Consider the following 20,846-nt stretch of genomic DNA (forward strand, 5'->3'; position numbering starts at 1 on the left):
AAAGAGCGAGAGGTTAGGGTCACCCTCTATGAATTTTATAGCTCAAGCTCCTACTCCTCTTCTGATTAGATATGACGTCCTTACCATCAACCAAACTCTCTCGGTATCTTCTTGTCAAGGTCAGTCTTTTGTCAGGGATGTTTCTAATGGGGTTGAAGAACAAGTTTCTCCTCCACTTGCTATTATTAAAAGGGATCGAGGTAATGACCGCAACATCTTCAAGAAGAAAGCTCATATAAACATACATGATTGTCTGTAGACGCCTCTGCCTCGCTTATTATGTCTTCTAAAGGTTCATATCCTCTTTTGCTAAAGCTGTCAGCCATTCTTCTTTATTAGATTTCTTGTATCTCTCAAGAAGCACTTGTTTCCATATTTGAGGAAGATATTGTCTATCTCCAGAATCTCCCTGAATCAAAGAAGATGGGACTCTTTTTTTATGCTTAGCTTTCCATGCTTATCGGACGGCTTCTCTATTTTAAATGGATGTTGTTGATGGGGTGGTGTCTTATCCATGGGCAATCCTTCAAATGAGAGGGGTCACTACTATAAAAACCTTTTTTTACCATGGTTGAGAGAAGGGTTTTACCACGGCTGGAGATTTGTGGTAACAAAGGGAGTGATAGTAAGTGTTCTTTTTTCCACCCCAGGCAAGTAGTCGTGGTAAATAAATATGATGGTGTGTCATATTTTACCATGGTTGGAAATTCCAACTGTACTGAAAAATGGCATGGTCATGGATTCGATACCAAACAACAATATTTTGGAATTTTAAAATGGCTCATCTTTATATTTCATCGTGGTTGTAGTTTTTAACTAAGGTGATATGTACATTTGAGTTTATTATAGCTTATGTGAAATACTTATTTTACTAACTTCTCACTAAACATATAGCATTTCAATCTGATTTAATAATTAATAATATGAAAAATTAAGTTATATTTGAAGAACAACTTACGTTAATCAATTTTTTTTAGCTTTTTGGAACTCATTATCCGTATCTCGCTCTTTAATTGGTAGAATTTGGTTCAATGCTTCCAATTCGTCAATCAACACTTCCTTGTCTACTAGATCATTCTGCAAAGCACAATACGGTGACATGCAGGTAACACATTAATGACATGATCTACCCTAGTCTGCCCCTCCCCTAGTATATCATGATGAGTTTACCTAAGTGGATCTACTAACACATTTGGTGTCAAGTAATGATGTGACACTCTGAAATACCATTGGATGTAGCTGAATGCATTCCTCCATGATTGAGGAGCTGGAACACTTCATCTTTCATTTGGTACCATATGATTATAGAAATATTAAACATCGCATGAACATCTCTGCGAATGATAGTGGGAGGAACAAACATGGTGGGGTATCTTAGAATACCTTGTAGAAACCCAAGTTGACGCATGAATCGCTTAGGAATATGTGGATAAATTAGGTGTGATCCACAAGCCAACCATCCGGAGTAGAAGGATATGTCATCCAAGGGACGCATCTGACAGTGATCGTCGTACAGTGTGTAGTGTATATCATTTACTCTTATGTGGTAAAAAAAGCTCATAATGGCATGCTCGCTTGATTGCCTCTTAGCAGGAATGAGCAAAATTATGGTCAAGCCTCATTGTATTCATCCTCGTATGACCAGTCGATGATGCATGGAAAGTGAGAGAGGGTCCATGCTTGAAAATTGGTCGGATAAAATATTAGTAACAATGTGTAAGTGTTATGAAATATTAGTAATATTAAAGGTGTAAATATATTATTGTAAACAACGTAACGTGTTGCTTGTTGTCATATGTCTAGTCTTCAAAAGACAAGTTTCACCTAAGTTCGAGTACAAATAAACCAAACAAGTGGCCATCTAGTTGTACTCATGAATCTAATTGAAGTCAATGAAGTATCTAAAGTAAATGATATTAACATAATAATCACTTTTGTATATGTGTCTAGTAGCATGATTTGCATACTAATGAAGTATCATGGGGGTTTGCTTACGAGCTCTTTTTTTTTTTTTTTCAGAGTAAGTTCTTATGAAAATGAGGAAAGGAGAAGATCTGGTGCTATAATATAACTTAAAATGCGTTCGGAGATATACTTCTATAAATTTTTACAGAAGTATACATTCTGACCAACTCTTACCCACTATTTCATTAGTACGGAGAAACATTTTCGTACTAATTCCTGACAAAACAAGAATAACTCACTTACAAAGTATAATGTTGTAGACTTTTGGGTGCACTTAAAAGTTTATTTCCGTATTTAAGAAACACTTAAGATTTATGATTTTTCACGGAGGTGTTGAATGTGAAACCAACTTGAAGGAAGTTTGCTTGAAGGAGCCCCACCACGTTGGATCGACAATAATATACGACATTTGTCGATTGGATTCAAACGATCTATGTCTAAAGTTGCCGTCTCCACTTTTTATTAAAGTCATTCACTCCACCGTATGTACATTCGGTCAAAAGCAATGAAACATTCAAACACTTGCATGCTTTAATTAATTTCATTCTATCTATTTCGTAAACGCGTTGCCTTGTAAACATCTGAAAAATAACAATATTCAATCTTATGGTTTATGTATATATTCAAGCTTAACACCATTGCTTAGTAATCAATTGCTACTATAGTTGTTACTACATTTCTTCCTGGTGTTTGAGGTACGTTCCTTTACACTTGATTAATAACATCATCATAATTAGCATAAACATCTATCTTTTCTCACTTCTGTCCATCAAAGCTACCATGAATCACCTACACTCCGAACATCACTATGACACTGACACGGCGACATCAATAATAATTTAAAAAATAAATAAATTAAATGTGATCATAAGTGTCAGTGCAGGTGTCTGACAACGGCGCAGACACAGACTTCTCTTTTTAACAGGTTCTCTATTTAAATATTTATTATGAAGGACTAAAATCTATATTTGTTTACTTCCTTTTTAGGTAATTGTTGCTATAAACATATCAACATGAAGATTGTCTCTCAAGAATGGAAGCTTTCATTGACAATATTAGTACTAGTGTTGTTGTCATGCACACTATTCTCATCAGCTGTTTCTAGGAAGACTAGTAACAACATCAAAACAAATGTTTTTATGTCTCCCAAGATTGAACTAAGTCCAGGATCTGTCTCAAACAAATTATATTTTGATCTTGATTTTCCAAGAGGCCATATTTCACTCAAGAGTTTCAATGCTGAGCTAGTTGATGAAGCAGGAAATTCTGTACCTCTCTCTCAAACCTATCTACACCATTGGATTTTTCTAAGATATCACCAACCAAATGTGCCACTTGCTAACCAATCAGATATCACTTTTGTGAGAAACAGTGGATTCTGCCAAGAGAATGTTTTTGGACAATACTTTGGTCTTGGATCTGAAACAAGAGGCACAAACACATATATTCCAGATCCTTATGGGATAGAAGTTGGTAATCCTGCTGAAATTCCAAAAGGGTATGTGGAGAAATGGATGTTCAATATTCATGCTATTGATACAAGGGGTGTGGAAGATAAGTTGGGGTGCATTGAGTGTAAGTGTGAGTTGTATAATGTTACAAAAGATGAAGATGGTGTAGCTTTGAGTCCAAGTTATAAAGGAGGTTTGCAATGTTGTCCTGATAATAGCACGTGCAAGATGGTGAAAGGGTTTTTAGGTCCAAAGAGAAGTCTTTATTTGAAATACACAGTTGTGTGGATGAATTGGGATAGCTTTGTTGTGCCTGCCAAGATTTATATAATTGATGCAACTGATACTTTGAAGATATTGGATAAGCCTAAAGGAAAGAGTGTAGAGCATGATTGCAAGATAGAATATGAAGTTGAACCTTGCAGCAAAAGTAATGTGAATGGTAGTGATTGTGTTGATGTGAAGAAATCAAGCTTCCCAATGCAAAAGGGTGGTTATTTTGTCTATGGAGTTGGTCATATGCATACTGGTTCAATTGGAACATCTCTATATGGAAAGGTAACATTAAATAATTTCAATCATTTGAATATTTCTTTCTATTTTAAGAGTTTCATATCAAATAATATATTGTTTGAACATATGTTTATAAGTGGAACAGTCATCACTTTACAAACCGATTTTGTAAAGTTATATTAAACTATCATATTTCTTTGAAGTCTTATGATTTTGATCATGAAAATTTTCAGGATGGGAAGGTTATATGTAGTTCAATCCCAATATATGGAAATAGCAGTGAAGCAGGAAATGAGAAAGGGTATGTTGTAGGAATGTCCACTTGTTACCCTCAGATAGGCTCTATCAAGATACTTGATGGTGAAACTTTAACTCTTGAGGCTAAATACAACAACAGCATAAGACACTCTGGAGTAATGGGACTTTTCTACTTCTTGGTGGCAGAAAAGCTACCACACCATCATGTTTAACGTTCCTAGCATTTTAAATATGGTAAATTTTGTGGTTTAGGGTATCTGACTGTACGTGCATGTTATGTTGAAAAAATAATCAAAATGTGGTGTTGTAATGGTAATTAGTATATCTTATACTTTTATTTGAAGTGTGATATCTTAAACTCAAATCTAGAAAGCAAAATTAATCTTTGATTGAATGAAGAAAAATCTCATTTTAGCAGAGAATGTCATGCACATAAAACACGTTAAGAGGAATCAAAGATAACCACAAAAATCAACATTCGAATGTATTAAGTACCCACAAGAACAATGCAAGATTTTTGTAGGCCATCCTATCCTATAGTGTCTATACAAATTAACCCTAATTTGAAAATAATGAATGGATCTGTGTGCATAATAATACAAGGAATATTGGATACATAGGTGCTGGAATTTCATAACCAAAATAATCCACACTTCATTGCAAAATAAGTTCCCTATGTATAGAATATTTGGGTATAGTGTGTGTGATCTAGTCTTGTTTGTCATCACTACCCTGCAATTCTTCTCTACTTTTGGGCTTCGAAGGCGAAACTTTGGCAGGATTTGAACGCTCGGATTGTGTGAACATGATCATGATTTGCATGAGTGCAGTCACAATTGCCAAACTAAATACTGTAAATGCAATACCCTTCCAAGAGGATAGTAGTGAAGACCATTGAAGCCACTTAACAGTCCCCGCGACAACCACAACAACCCATGTTATATAAACCTGTTGGTTCCAAAGGTGAAATAAAATAATCATGATGATGTTTGCAAATAGTGTACTGCAATAGAGAATAGCTGGCTAATCGATAAGGATAATATGATGTTAGATGTGTTGAGAGGAGGTATCTTACCAGAAGAGACTTTAGTGGTCGACCAAGATCGCGTGGCTCATGATCACTGAATTTGTCATCAGCTATATGTTTGTCTAACAAATCGTCCTGGTGTGCCCAGGGAATCAAAATCGTGTTCAAAGAAGTGTGTAAAATAAGATCTTAATAAAAACTAGGACGTACAAACAATAATAACAGACGCGTGTACCCTGCTTAAAAAAGCAAAACAAGAACAATATAACAGTTAATGGAAAGGTTCAATTGACACATACCTTAGCCACAAATATGTCTCGACACCATTGAGCAACATCATCATCTGCTTCTGGCAAATCCTTCATCAAATGACGCTTAACATGCACATGCACCTAGGATTCAGATGAGGACAATCCTAATCAAATGTGTCGTTGTATAACGAAAAATAGCTAATAACACTATGTAAGAAAGACAAGGGATCCTCTTGTAGAGATTCCAAGTAATTCTATAGAAAAAACTATGATTCCTAAAAGGCCCCATCATTCTACAAAATAAAAACATGCACCAAATTGCCAAGTTATATCTCTTCTTTTCCACAAACAACAAGTGTGCCTCTGAAGTCCCATACGCAATACTGTGGTTTCCCATTAAAAAAGAAAGCCTATTTGAAATCTCCATGCAGGGAAGAGCTACATAGAGATGGGGACCATGACATCCCAAAATTCTTTTTAGAAGGTAGAAACATATTATATTACTTAAAATGTATAAATAAAATGTGTTTCGTTTTTTACCATAATAGTAAAGTAGTGCAGTGGAAATACTTTAGTTTTGGGAGTTCGAAGTCACGGGTTGGAATTTTTGAAAACCAATTTTAGTATTTTTATTGTTTAATTTAAAAATATACTATAAAAAAATCACAACGGAGACATGAACCCACGACCATTAGCATAAAGAGCAAAGTTTTATTCCAAAATCTCCACTTGCCCATAATACTATGCATGTTTATCTATGAAACTTTTAATATATAATCCTAGAGCATAAATTATAGCCCCCCTTGAAAAGCATTCAAGCTCCACCACTGTCTCCAAGATTAAAAAAATTATGTCAAGCCAGATGATCACGTGTTCCACAAAAAGTTACAAAACAACCAAGACTCACTCTGTCAAACGACATGCTCTTACAAAAAGTTTTTTTATTGATAGCTTTCATCATAAGTTGAAAGTATCTTATACAGCCTCAAAATTTTTAGAAGCTCTATCATTTAATTAATTCCTGCATAAACACTTACAAAATTATTAAAAGGGCTTTTTCTCGCGTTCGGAATCAAATACTTTTGTAGGTTGAGAAGTTCCCATGAGGTTAAAAGCTAATTCAAACCAGGGCTTTGACCCCAATCCACAATGAGACACACTCAGTAGTACACGAGAGAATACATAAATCAAGACTAACACTGAGCAACAAATTTACACTTTTTGTTAGGGTGCTAATTCCTATTTGTCAGCAAGTCAAAATTACTTTCCTCTGTTAAATTCTCCATCCATCAACAGTTTCAGCAAAGGAAAGTAAATCAACTTAAAACTTAAATTGATTAACAGAGAAAAGGATAAAAAAAAATATTTTGTATATTATGTGGTCAAGAAAAAATGAAAGGAAACTATAGCTGAAGTTTTTGAATAAAAAATAACTCACCACTGAAGGTTGCCCTTGGAAGAGTCTTAGCATTGTAGGAGAAGGTGAACTCTTAGGAATTGCCACTGTTACGTCATAAACGGCGGGAACAAATGAGCGCATATGACTTACTGCTGAAACAAACCCCTGAAAGTAACATAATTGAATATAGTTATTAGAGCAGATAATAGAAAAGAACAAGGAAGCATAACATAATGGCTAGCAGTGCCTTTAGGTTATGTAAGTTAAATACAATGTGTTGCTCATGTAAACTTAGAAGAACAAAAAATCTAGAGCGAGGAAGAAAAGCATATAGGTAAAGTCAACAAATATTTTAAAAACTATAGGGGAAAAACTGGAAATTTGTTAGAACCCAAGAGTTGAAATGAAAAGAATGAACAAAAAGGTTGAGAAAGGATAAAAGAGAAAAGGAGACAAATCTCTCCTCCAAGGGTTTCCCCCTTCACAATAGAGTCAATAATCTATTCACAATATTCAACTCCATAATTTCCTCTGTAATCCTAACAATACACCCCTCCCCTCCTCAAAACAACCTAGTCTTCAAGGTTGAAGTCTACTAAATTTTTCTTGTTCAGTGGTTGAAAAAAATTAAAACCAAAATAAAAATAATTTCTTCTCCAGGATCCTACTGTTGGAAGCTTGATGAACCTGCTGCAACTGTAACCAAAGGAACACCGTCTGCTGGAGCTTCAACTCCTTGATGTTCTCTTTGAACTGGTGGATAAAACTGTGACCCAAAAACTGTATTATATGCTCTGTTCTTGTTTCTCCACGTCAGCTTTCACCTTTATGTCTTGTTGCATCTTTTAATCCATCCCTTGATCCTTTGCCATTTTGGCTTCTTCAATTCCTCCCACATCAGATCCTTGATCTCCACCCTCTTTTGCAACTGATTTCTTATTCATAGATCCTTCTTCATCCACTGTAGCCTTGATATTGCCATTCAGTTCCAGCAAGAGATGTCTCTAATTTCATTGATAACATTTTTCAATTGTCATTTTGTAAACAGAATTTTTCTCTCAAGCCCAGGGCTATAAGCTTGACGCATGGATTCAAGTGGCCAAACAACGGCCTACGATAAGCTCTAATACCATCTTAGATGTTGAGCTATGATTCCTCAGTTTTTTGGGCTAGTTCGATCCCATAAAACCGGATTTTAATGTGAGGATTCCCAACTCCCAAGCTTTATTCAATGTGGGACTTGGGTTATTTTTTTCTCTAATAGCCATAAACTCTATAGCGACCCATGACAGGTTGAGGTAGAATCGTAATTATAGGGAGTAGAACAGTATTAAATTTCATATAAAAAGAAAAGCCAGCAAGAATGTGCTAATATAAATTAGTTAAACCAGATAGATTGCTCAACCAGAATCATGTGGAATAGCTTCAAACTGTGGAAGAAAAGCAAGGAAAGGAAAAAGATAAAGAAGTCCTATAAATCTCACCTTAGTTCTTGGAATTAAAACATTTCTGGGAACTGGCAATCCAGTTGAGGCTGCATATTCCTGAGCGGCTGATAGTTTGGCCTGTGTAAAGCGAGTTCCTTCTACAAAGAGAGCCAACCAAAAGGGAAGAGGGAAGTCCCTCAGTTCCTGTAGGCCTGACTGTACATACAATATTACAACTGAAATGAGATTCACAACTATTAGAGCGAGCAGAGTATGTAGAGCGAGCAGAGGACAGAGAGAGAAGTTGTATTAACTTTTGCCACTCGTTGCAGGAGTGAGAAGACATTAATATTATTATAACATATGCAAAAATAAATCTCTTCTGAGAGCATCCAACAAGCATATGAATTATATTCATATAGTCCCATACCTTTAATGTGCTTTCATCCTTGGCCCAATTTCTTTCCAAGAAAAGATATTCAGAAAACCACATTGACCACCCAATGACCTGCATATTGGAACATAGGAGATAGATCACCATTGACATTAAATAATAGAGATATAATAATAATAACATCCTGAAAATCAAGTTATTAATGTTTTAATCATGATAGGGATACAAGCATAAATTATTTACGGCTAAATGATAGAAAAATATATAATGTGTTTCTTCCAAGTAGGTAAGTTTCGCTGAGCAGGAGTACACTGGGTTGAAAATTATATAAGAGAATCTTATAATTGGAGTTTAGGGGACATGAAAATAAGTTGAATATATAAAAGAGAGTTGACGGTGTTACACTTTTCCTTAAGAAACATGTAAAAATAAGTATAATATACAGTAACTTTCATATTAATTACAAAAATAAGAGCACATACTATACATGACTACATCTAAATTAAACTACATCAAAACTTCAAAAACTGGTCCAGTCCAGCCAAGTGATTGACCATTTGCAAGAAACACATCACTATCAATAAACCGCTACCAATAAGCCCACTAGCAGAAATTGGTTGGTACAAAACATTTGGTGAAAAATATTAAGAGATAGAACTTAGAAGTCCCACATCGGAACTTTGTTTAGCCTGAAATATAAAAAACCTATAAAAGTGGGTGGGGCCTGGGATTTATCAACTTATTAAAGTGAAAAATAGATCTCTATGGAAGTTCAAATTTATTATGGAGTATACCATGTAAATTCAGTATGTCATTTAATATGAATTCTTCGTGAATTTCAACGTACCAATTTGCAAAAGTACTGCGAACCAATTCGCGGTTCTTTATATGGACCAGTGAATCATGTGACTATGATTAAACCATTCTGGTTGAAAAACAAACAGCTGTTTTATCTTTTCGTTTCAAATCACAAATATGAAACATACCGGCAGAAACTTTGATGATTTCTTCATCACAGCAAGGGTGCTACCAAGACAACCTGAACGCTGTTGAATAATAGTGTCAGATAATCAATGAGTAGTTGAACCACAAAACAGATGAATCACAGACATAGTTCCTTCTATAGTAGTCTGATACCAGATTATATCAAAGGAAATAGCTAAAAGTGTATTTCTTTGCTTGTTTTCAAGGTGTGAAAAAGGTCATACAACATAAGATAATCACCTGAGCAATAATCCATCCAACAAGCCAATCGATGTCACTTTTGTGATTGGATATGACAAGAGCGTGCTCTTTACCTGGAAAATTCTAGACAGAATCAGATGGCTTAGATGAAAAAAAATGGTCCTAGGAATTGCCCTTTGACCCTTTCCAAAACACAAGTACATATGCAGACAACACAAGGAAAAAATTAACACAAAAGACACAGCACAAGAGACTTACCCATTAATTGAAAGGTTTCAGGATCTGTAAATATTTGAATCTGAAGCCAAAATATTCCAAATGAAATCTTTGATTAATCCAAATGGAACAACAAATATTATTGAATCAAATAAAATTCAAATATAACCGTACTTTCAAATGACCAATTTTCCTTAAATAAAATCAAACTTTCAGGAATGCAACATGCTTCAAAGTAGTTAAAATTAAAAAGGCAGGGCTATCATTAAACAAAAGAAGAGAAGAGATATTAAACGCATGGAATTTTCCTTCAATTTCTAGTGTCATGGATAATAACCAAACCACCTAAACAATTCCATCTGTTTATAGGAGGTCTTTAAGGAAATAGTCCAAAGTCCTGATCTTTCCAAATTCCTTTGAGTCCCAACAGTTAGAAAATAACATTCTTGTTATCAATCAAGACTACTTTAAAGCAAGGAAATCAATTATCAAACAAAAAAAAAACAAGGAAATCTAGGCAATTATAGCTTCCATTTCACAAGGTTATATTCGACCTTGGAATTAAAAACTCCTTTTTTGTTCAAATAAAAATGAAGCTCTACTTAAAAGCAGAGCTATCATTCCCAGATAGCAGAGCAGAGCACCCGACCCCAAAAATGGGAATAGCGGGATAGCGGATAGTAAGATAACCGCTATTTGACTATTTTTTCAATAAATTATATGAATAATAACTATAAACGAATAATAACTAGAAAATATATACATATATTTCATAAAACAGACATAGTAAAAATAATTTAAAAACATGTTTAAAAAAATAGAGTAGTTTTATTAAAGGATAAAAAAACAAAACCAGATAGCAGAGTATAAAAATAAAAATAAAAATAAAAATAAAGGTGGTGCTGGGTTAAAAAATAAAGAAAAAGGCAGAAGGGAATTAAAAAAAATAAAGGATGTTAAAAATAAAGTGGTGGTGCTCAGTAAAAAAACAAGTATAAAATAAGAGAACAGCGAAAGAGAGAAAGGAAGAAGAACGCGAATGAGTGAGAAGAACTCAGCCCAGCTGCACATGAAAACGAGAAAGAGAAGAGTTGTTGAGCACAAAATGAGAGAAGAAGAACTGTAGAGCGCACACGAAAACGAGAGAGAAAGAAAGTCTACATTTAGGGTTTAAAGAGGGAAAATATGAAAACTATCCACTAAAATGGTTGCTTTTTAAAGGGAGTTTTAGGTTTTTTGCTGCTATTAAAAGAAAGAGGGCCCGGGCCAGGAAGCCGCCCCGTTCCCACGAGTACGACCGGCGAATGACCCAAAAGCGGCCACGACTCAAAACTGCTCCTCGATGAGCAATTTCATAGCAGCCTGCCTCTGCGCCGGTCCGCTCTCCACTGGTTAGCGCGCTATCCGCCACAATTGATAACTGTGCTTAAAAGAGAAAAGAATCAATTTCTGCCCTAAATGGATTGGTAGATCATGGTTTGGTGAGTAATTAAATCCATTCTCTCCCTAAATCTCATCCTCTTTATAACATTTTATGGCAAGAGCCAAAAGATGGTAGAAGAAGAAGAATCGCTGCAACAAAGAAAACGAATTCCTGTAGTGTACGTCAGTCTGCAGCCACATGGATCACAGGTAGAAAATCACTATAGGCTAGTTCCCCCATTTTAAACAAAATCTCTTAAGTTAGTGAACAAGTAAAACAACATAGCGTCAGTAAGCAATACTTCTGATAATTAAATTATCTAAACATTCTAATGCAACAATTTTAAGTCCACGAACAATGCAGGAGTAAATGACTAGAGCCAAAATGTTAATCATTTTTATTTTTGACATTTTCACTGCTAGAATCATAAATAATAGGGGACTTCGTCCCTCTTCTTGGTAGTTTCCTAAAATTGAAAATAAAAAAATAGCTAAGAACATGTTAGTTTGACTGACTTTTGAGCACTGGAAACAATAGCACCTCGTTAATTTCATTTCCCAAACTTCTACTAGTGTCATCAATGAAAGATGGCAGATGGCATAATAGCCAACCAGCCAAAAATCCGGCATGTAACCATGGCACTGCATCCTATGACGGAAACATGTCGAACATTATGTGTTGCAGCCCAAGGCAAAAATTTGACAATTATACACCAAAAGTCTCACACACAATACACTAGAGCTAGATTCACACCAGTGTTGTCCATGGCGGAGAGCCAAAATCCCGCCATACCGACACTTTGTTGTGCCGTTATAGTTATAGCGGATTATGGCAAAAAAACCTGCAATATCGGCCGATATTTATCATTATGGCAAGTCGAAAAACCGCCGTGTATTGTTATATCCGCCATAGCGCCGCAATTGTGGATATTTGATAACACCAATACACACGAACGTTACCCTCATCATACAAAGAAAGTAGAACTTACAATAAGACCCAAAGATCACAAACTCTTCATTACACATTGATAGCAAGGGAGTGCAATTAAGGAACAAAATAAAAATACAATGCCGGTGGACTATGTATAACCTATGAAGCACGGACAACGGAAACACAACACCGACACTGACACATCAACACTGACACGTCGACACCATTGGAAAAATACATAAATAAAATATAATCCAGCAAACCTTGAGTCCAGCCCACCAATCAACAATCCAAACAAGCTCGAGCCAAAGAAGTTCTGCCACAAACCTATTGATCCGTCGGTAGAAATTCTTGGAAACTGGGCGCACAATCACGAAGCATGTTGCCTGAAACACACAAAATTTCAACATCAGATGAATCGAAATCGGAATCTCGAAAATAAAAGGGGAAAAAAGGAAAAAGGAAAAACCTGAATGAGGTTAACGATGAGACCGGAAGCGAAGAAGAGAAGACCCAATGGGACGATCACAGCTGCAGGTGAAATTGGCATAATAATAGTAACGATACTGAATACTTTACTTTCTCAAATTTGAGTTTCAATTTCAATGGGTTATGGTTGCTTTGTTGTCGATGGTGATGGTGGTGACGATCATGTTGTGTTCCTTAGTTACTATATGTTACAATTATATTTATATTTTGTTTTATACATTTTTTTTTATTATAATTGTTAGTCTTACATGTTTTTCTAGTTTCTATCAATCTTTTGTTAACATTGTGTATTAATATAGAAAATACATCTTATAATTAAAGAAAAAATAGTATTAATATATTCTATTTGGGATTTCAGCCAAGGGAATCTGGTTATACGTACGTAATTAATCATTGATCTTAAGTATGGATAAAATAGGAAGGTTGTGTTAGATAGTCGATAGCTAAAGTAAAATTTTGTCGAATATCTATGACATGATCAAATATGTAATAATGTGAATGTTAGGTTGTTGTTCGTAAGTAACGTGTTGTATGGCTCGAATATAATGTTAAAAGAGCAAGGGACGCTCCATCGTCGTCTAGATGTACTGAAAAATAAGCAAGGGTTCTCGCATTTTTGTGAACAGATGTGGATAAAGAAGGTAGTCCATAAGAATAGGAATTGGTTTGGAACATTGAATATAAGCATGGTTATTGGAAAATCTATGGAAGTAGTGGACATTATGTTAGGAGAAAGATCAATTTAATGTGCCTACAAGAAACTAAGTGGAGTAGTGAAAAGACAAAAGAATTAAACAACTTGAGACTTAATATTTTGTACACAATCAATGTTAGATCGAGAAATGGGGTGGGAATTATTGTAGACAAATAGTGAAGGAAGGATATTGTGGATGTGAAAAGGTAGGAGATTAGATCGCATCCTTGGAATTTGTAGGGGAAGAAAACACTTTTAACGTTATTAATGCTTATGCACCTCAGATTGGATTAGCAGAATACCGTAAAGTAAAATTTTGAGAGCATTTAGAAGAACTATTTTAGAATATAGTCGAAGGAGAGGAGATTTTTCTATGAGAAAATCTAAATTGTCACATAGGAAGCGTAGCAAGAGTTTTTTAGGGCATGCATGGGGTATGGTTTTAGTGAGGAAAATGTATAGGGTAAATCCATCCTACATTTTTTTTGTCACCTTTTGATCTTACAATAGTTAATATATGCTTTGGGAAAAGAGATAAACATATTATCACATATAAGAATTAGGTAACATGTTCTCAAATATAGTTATTTTTATTAGGAAGTAAGATATGAAGATTTACTTGGACTATAAAGTTATATCTAAAGAGAGCTTAACTACCTAACATAGATTATTGGTTATGGATGTAAGAGCCAAGATAAGGGCGGAGATGAGAAGTCATATATATGAATCTATGTATTTGTAGGAAATGTAACTATGATGTATTTATCCTATGAGTGATCAGAATGGTTTTGATGATGCCTCTAATGTTCGGTGGAATCATATTGATTGATCCTTTGCTTGATCGTGTTGATCCTTGGTGATATCTCTCTAGTTGTCTCTAATGATGGTGTTCATCCTGAAGTTATCTTAGGCCTCATTAGGGAGAAGATTCAAAAATCCAATGAAGTGCTAAAGTCATAGATAATGTAACATGGATCTTAAAACTTCAAAGTTTTTAATAAGACAAACTAAAATGTTTTATTGGACCATAAGGTCAATTATTTACAGCAGATCCAGCACATATGACTACGTAAGGTTGTGATTGAATGATACTTACAAACACTTAGGTTATTTTTGTCTAAAACGATGTGGGATTTCAGCTGTGCCACAATCCTTTATTTTCCATCGTGTCAAAATCCAAGAAAATGTTTACTGCCATTGTTGGAGCTTTAAATGATAAACTTAGTTACTCACCATAATTTGTTGTTAAATTATAAATAGCGAAGATAGCAAACTCAATTACTCTCGTGTAGTTATTTAATATGAAATATGTTCAACTACTACTATAAAAACCTTCATTTTCAAATTTGTCTTGAACAATAATTTACGTTAGACTGACCTTGACTTGAGAGTGATCAAGTATACAAGTCAATATATCGACTTTATGCATTGTTCTAGAACTAGACAAACAAAATCAAACCATCACAAAATCAAATATAAAAAGCTAAAGAAAAATCAAAGCAAAAATAAAAAGGAGCATGTTAATTGTTCAAATGCATTATTGGACTTGAGAAGTTTAAGCTAGTTGGTACTTCGTTTCCTGCTATATGGGAACGATGCTAGTGAGTGGTCAGAATGCAAACAACGTAAGAGAAACATGCAATTGTTGGATTTAGAGATCAAAATCAACAACAAGTTCAACAGTAACGAAACCACAAAGTAAATTAAGGAAAGTAACCTAGCTGAGTCGTGAATTAAATTCACTTTTCTTGATATTTTTATTCAGGTATTATCCTAAACACTCCACAGAATTAAACAACACCTTCTGGTTGCAGTAACCAGGAAATCAAGAACTAGTGAGAATCTCAAATATATATTGCCTAGGAAAAGAGAAGGGAGGAGAAGAAGATAATTTTTTGGTATATTGTTTCATGAGATTAGTCAAAGTGGAGGGAAATAATGATGGGCGGCAAAGTTTAGTAACTTGGGTGGCATCACAACAAACCATAATGATTTAGTCAAAGTGGACGGTGTAAGGTTTAATAACTTAGGCGGCAGCAAAACAAACCATACCGTTGTAACACTTAACTTCCACTGGTGGAAGTTATTCTTAAAATAGCTCCAGTGGTGTTTTGGTTTGATTTTGCACTGAACTTCCACTAGTGGAAGTTGTTCTTAAAATAGCTGCAGTAGTGTTTTGGCCTGATTTTTCACTAACTTCCACTATTGGAGGATAGACTTTGAAATACACTAATTTTCCAACAATCCCCCACGTGTTTCAACCAAAGAAAGGGTTTAAGAAGGGAGGAAATTTCCTAGGCAATTTTCGAGAATGTAGTTTTTCGAGTCTGAACCTTTTGGGCTATAAACTAGAGCCTAGACTAATAATACTTAACACACAAGTGAATTGGTGGAGCAAGCTCTATGAACCAGTACGTGTGCTAGAGGCTTTACCAATCATTACACCCCCATAATTTCTCGCGTGCCTGGTGTTCATGGGTGCTCTACAGATTTGCCAAATGTCATGCAAGCGGCTCCATTTAACACCCATATAGGTGATTCCATCAAGTATATCTTGCACTTCATATACCATCCATAAGGGCTATGGAAATTATTAAAAGCTCTTAAGTTTATCCTCTACTAATGCAGCTTAGCACTCCATAGTAGGAAGGGACAATAGTGTTGTCAATTCAGTAAATAACTTGTTATTACCCATATGAACCTTCTTCGTAGGATCTCTAATCACAAAGGTTGGGTTACCATCACTTACTGTATTCAAATTGGCTCAAGTCTCATTCTTTTCAATGATTCATAAATTAATTTTCGACCCAAGGGTTTAGTCAGAGTGTCGGCCAAATTAACCTCTAATTTCACATAATTTATGGAAATTATTCCATCTTTCAACAGTTATTTTACCATATTGTGTCTTAATCAAACATGTCGGTTATTTCCATTGAACGTCTTATTCTTAGCAATTTCAATTGCGGATTAGTTATGACAATGTATTGACACTGATGTAGTGGGTTTTATTCCTAATGGAATGTCTTCTAAAAGGTTTCTCAACCACTCAGCTTCACTACCATCCATCTCTAGAGCTACAAAATTTGATTCCATCATGGATCTTGCAACAATAGATTGCTTGGCTGATTTCCAAGTAATTACACTACTACCAAGTATGAATATATAACCACTGGTGGATTTTGTCTCGTCTGAATCCGAGATCCAATTAGCATCTTTGTAACCTTCCATGACAGCGAGAATTTCATTATACTTGAAACTATAATTCATGGTACCTCTTAAATATTTCATAATTCTTGCAAGCGCTTCTAAATGATGCTCATTGGGGCTATAAGTATACCTACTCAATCTGCTCACAACATAAGTTATATCTGGTCTAGAAAAGTTCATCAAATGTAGAAAACTTCCAATAATTTAAGCATAATCATATTGAGAAACATGATCTCCTTTATTCTTCTTTAATTGAGAATTAGAATCATAAGGGGTACTCACAGATTTAACATCATAGTGACCAAACTTCTTAAGAAAATTTTCAACATAACGTTCTTGGGATAGTGTGATACTATCTCCCTTCCTTATGATTTTAACACCCAATAAAACACTTGCTTCTCCAATATATTTCATGTCAAATCTTGATGAGAGGAAACTCTTTGTTTTAATAACTATATCAATGCATGTACCAAAAATAAGCATGTCATCCACATACAACGATATAATATCACATTCGCCATTCAAAGTTTTTTCATACACACATTTATCAACATCAAAAGACGATAATCCATCAGTAATTAAAGTTTTATCAAATTTCTCATGTCATTGTTTAGGAGCATGTTTTAAACCATACAAGGAATTGAGCAGTTTACAAACTTTGTTTTCTTGACCCTTAACCTCACAACCTTCAGGTTGAGTCATATAAATTTCTTCTTCTAAGTCACCATTTAAAAATGCAGTTTTGATATTAATTTGATGAATCACCAATTTGTGAATGGAATCTAAAACAATCAAAATGCAAATAGAAGAAATTCTAGCGACAAGAGCAAAAGTATCAAAATAATCATTGTTTTCCTTTTGGGTAAAACCTTTTGCAACAAGTCTTACTTTGTATTTATCAATAGAACCATTAGGGTGAAATTTTCTTTTAAAGATCCATTTGCAACCAATATATTTCGCTCCTGGTGGTAAATCAACTAGAGTCCAAGTATGATTTTCAGTAATTGAATCTATTTAATTTTTTGATAGCTTCCTTCCAAAAACGTTATTCAGAAGAAGAAATTTCTTCAGAAAAGCTTAAAGGATCATTATCGATTAAATAAGTATAAAATTTATTTATAAATGATGTTGGTTTCCTTTGTCTCTTACTCCTTCTCAAATCCTCATCTTCATCCTTATTAAGATTATCATTATGATTAATATTATGATCAGCAATTTCAAGACATGAACCATCCACAACATCATGAGAAATATGATCAGACTTTAAAGGAAATATATGTTCAAAAAATTCGGCATTCTTAGTCTCTATAATAGTATTACAATCATGCACATCACTTTTCAAAACAGGAAATCTATAAGCAGCACTATGTTCAGCATAACCAATAAACATGCAATCAGAAGATTTGGATCCTATTTTCCTTTTCTTAGGATCTGCAAATATCACCTTAGCAAGACAGCCCCACACTTTTAATTGTTTTATATTTGGAGAATAACCTTTCCAAAGCTCATAGGGTGTCTTACCAATTTTTTTATGAGAAATTCTATTTTGTAAAATAACATGCAGATAAAATAGCTTCACCCCACAAATTATTAGGAGCAGAGGAACTAACTAACAAAGAGTTTACCATATTTTTCAAAGTTCTATTCTTCCTTTCAGCAACTCCATTTGATTCAGGTGATTAAGGGGGGTTACCTCATGTATAATACCTTCTTTTTCACATAATTCATTAAAGATTATATACTCACCTCCTCTATCAGATCTAACTCTCTTAATCTTTCTATTTAATTGATTTTGAACTTCAGCTTTATAAGAAAGAAACATGTTGAAGGCTTCATCTTTATTTCTAACAAGATAGACTTTAGTGTATCTAGAGAAATCATCGATAAAAGTTATGTAATACCTATTTCCACCTCTTGTCATAGTATGTTTCAAGTCTCCTAAATATGTATGAATTAATCCAAGCAGTTCAGTTTCACGTTCAACAACCGAAGGACATGGTTTCTTAACAAGTTTGGTTTCAACACAAATTTCACATTTGTCATTACATGATTTATTAGAACTACTAATTAAGCCTAGGTTTTGCATTTTCTGAATACAAGAGAAATTACCATGACCTAGTCTAACATGCCACATATGAAAAGAGTATATCATATAAGCAGAAGAAGATGCATTCCCATTTATTATTTTATTAATATTTAGTACAAATAGACCTTGATCAGAATATCCCTTCCCCACAAACATGTTATCCTTTGTTATAATAATCTTTATATATTCAAAGGATACCTTCATCCCAGCTTTGCCTAAAATATCAACGGAGATCAAGTTTGTTCTTATGGTCGGGACATGAAGAACATCTCTTAGAGTTAGGGTCTTTCCATATGTGAGTTTGAGAAGAACTTTCCCTTTTACCATGGACTGAAGCAGTCTGAGAATCACCAAGGTATATTTGTTCTTCTCCTTCCCCCACATAAGAGTAGGAGGTAAACGCATCTCTATTTCCACATATATGCTTAGTAGCACCTGAGTCTACTATCCAACTCCTCGCACCAAAAACCATATTCACCTGAGAAATTACAGCAGCAATAACATCACCCCCTTTCACCAAATTTACATTTGGTTTAGGAGGTTTTCCATTTCTCGGGCGGTGTATGCAGTGTTTAGCAATATCACCTAGCTTTTTGTAGACAAAGCAAGTTCCTTTGTTTTTTAAGGTAAGAGTGAATTTAGGGATGTTTTGATCAGGTTTCTTATTTGCATACCTCTTACTGTCAGATTTTTGTTGAATAAGATTAGCACGAGTGGGCAACGCCTTTGCTCTTGCTCCAACAATCTCCTTCCGACTTGTGTCCTCAATAATGATGTGAATGATTAGGTCACCAAGTTAGATTTTTTTGCTTCTGTGTTTGAGTTGTTGTTTGTAGTCGTTCCATGATTGAGGTAGTTTTGAATCAGAAGTCCAACAACATATTCATCTGGCAAAATTATGTTTTCACTTTTCAAGTATTCAATGAGTTTGTGATACTCATTGATTTGAGTTATGATTTCCTTATCTTCAGTCATTTTCCACCTGTAACGATTTTCTATGACAAATTGTTGTCTCCCAATAGCTTCAGTCGTATACTTTAGAATCATTGAATCCCAAATTTCCTTTGCTAACTTGTAGGAATAGTACACATCAAAGAGCTCGTTAGATAAAGTGCTAAGAACAACATGACGACATACCTTGTTTAAATATTTCCAATTCTTAATTTGTTTTGGATCAGTTGAGGAATCCGGTCACAGATCAGTGGGTGCGGAAGCAACTCCGTGCATGTCTAAAGTGGAGGAAATCCTTTATTGCCATCTGCAAAAAAATGTTAGCCTTCAAAGACTTCGATTTTCGAGACGTCAAGAAAGGGCTTTGCGTAATAAGGGACCGAAGCAGCACCAAGGACAGAGACAAGAATAGAACCAGCGCCGTCGGATGTGTTGTTAGATTTTTCAGCGTTGTTACGGTTAGGGCTCTCCCTTGGAAATTATAAAACTCTCAAGATTGTTGTATTTAGAGAGCAAAAACAACAAGATCAACAGTAGCGAAACCACAAAGTAAATTAAGGAAAGTAACTGAGCTGAGTCGTGAATTAGATTCATTGTCCTTGAGAGTTTTATTCAGGTATTATCCTAAACACTCCCCAGGATTAAACAAAACCTTCTGGTTGCAGTAACCTGGAACTCAAGAACTAGCGAGAATCTCAAATATATATATATTGCCCATGAACAAAGAAGGGAGGAGAAGAATATAATTTTTTGGTATATTGTTTTATGAGAAATAAGTCAACTATTTATAGGATAAAATTAGTGAATAACAAGGTAGATGAAGGAAATAAATGATAGACGACAAAGTTTAATAACTTGGGCGGCAGCATAACAAACCATATTGATTTAGTCAAGGTGAACGGTGCAAGGTTTAATAACTTGAGCGACGGCAAAGCAAACCATATTGATTTAACAATGAACTTCCACGGGTGGAAGTTGTT

The 20,846-nt window shown here is 34.7% G+C and overlaps 2 protein-coding genes across 2 annotated transcripts; one reads left to right on the forward strand and one right to left on the reverse strand.

Annotated features, from left to right (window-relative positions):
- Positions 1-2,546: 2,546 nt before the first annotated feature.
- LOC131639211 (uncharacterized) lies at positions 2,547-4,595 on the forward strand. The gene is made up of 3 exons (XM_058909712.1): positions 2,547-2,660; positions 2,953-3,974; positions 4,163-4,595. The coding sequence occupies exons 2-3, from the start codon at positions 2,979-2,981 to the stop codon at positions 4,397-4,399; spliced, it is 1,233 nt and encodes a 410-aa protein (XP_058765695.1). The 5' UTR covers positions 2,547-2,660; positions 2,953-2,978; the 3' UTR covers positions 4,400-4,595.
- A 14-nt stretch (positions 4,596-4,609) lies between these two features.
- On the reverse strand, positions 4,610-13,114 carry LOC131639212 (1-acyl-sn-glycerol-3-phosphate acyltransferase 2-like). Its single transcript, XM_058909713.1, has 11 exons — positions 12,909-13,114; positions 12,703-12,825; positions 10,129-10,168; positions 9,910-9,983; positions 9,672-9,731; positions 8,722-8,799; positions 8,349-8,507; positions 6,904-7,029; positions 5,514-5,606; positions 5,263-5,349; positions 4,610-5,135 (listed from the first exon to the last, which is right to left on the reverse strand). The coding sequence occupies exons 1-11, from the start codon at positions 12,987-12,989 to the stop codon at positions 4,896-4,898; spliced, it is 1,161 nt and encodes a 386-aa protein (XP_058765696.1). The 5' UTR covers positions 12,990-13,114; the 3' UTR covers positions 4,610-4,895.
- Between the last annotated feature and the right edge of the window lie 7,732 nt (positions 13,115-20,846).

This window comes from Vicia villosa, unplaced genomic scaffold (genome assembly GCF_029867415.1).
Source record: "Vicia villosa cultivar HV-30 ecotype Madison, WI unplaced genomic scaffold, Vvil1.0 ctg.002557F_1_1, whole genome shotgun sequence".
Taxonomy (NCBI): Eukaryota; Viridiplantae; Streptophyta; class Magnoliopsida; order Fabales; family Fabaceae; genus Vicia; species Vicia villosa.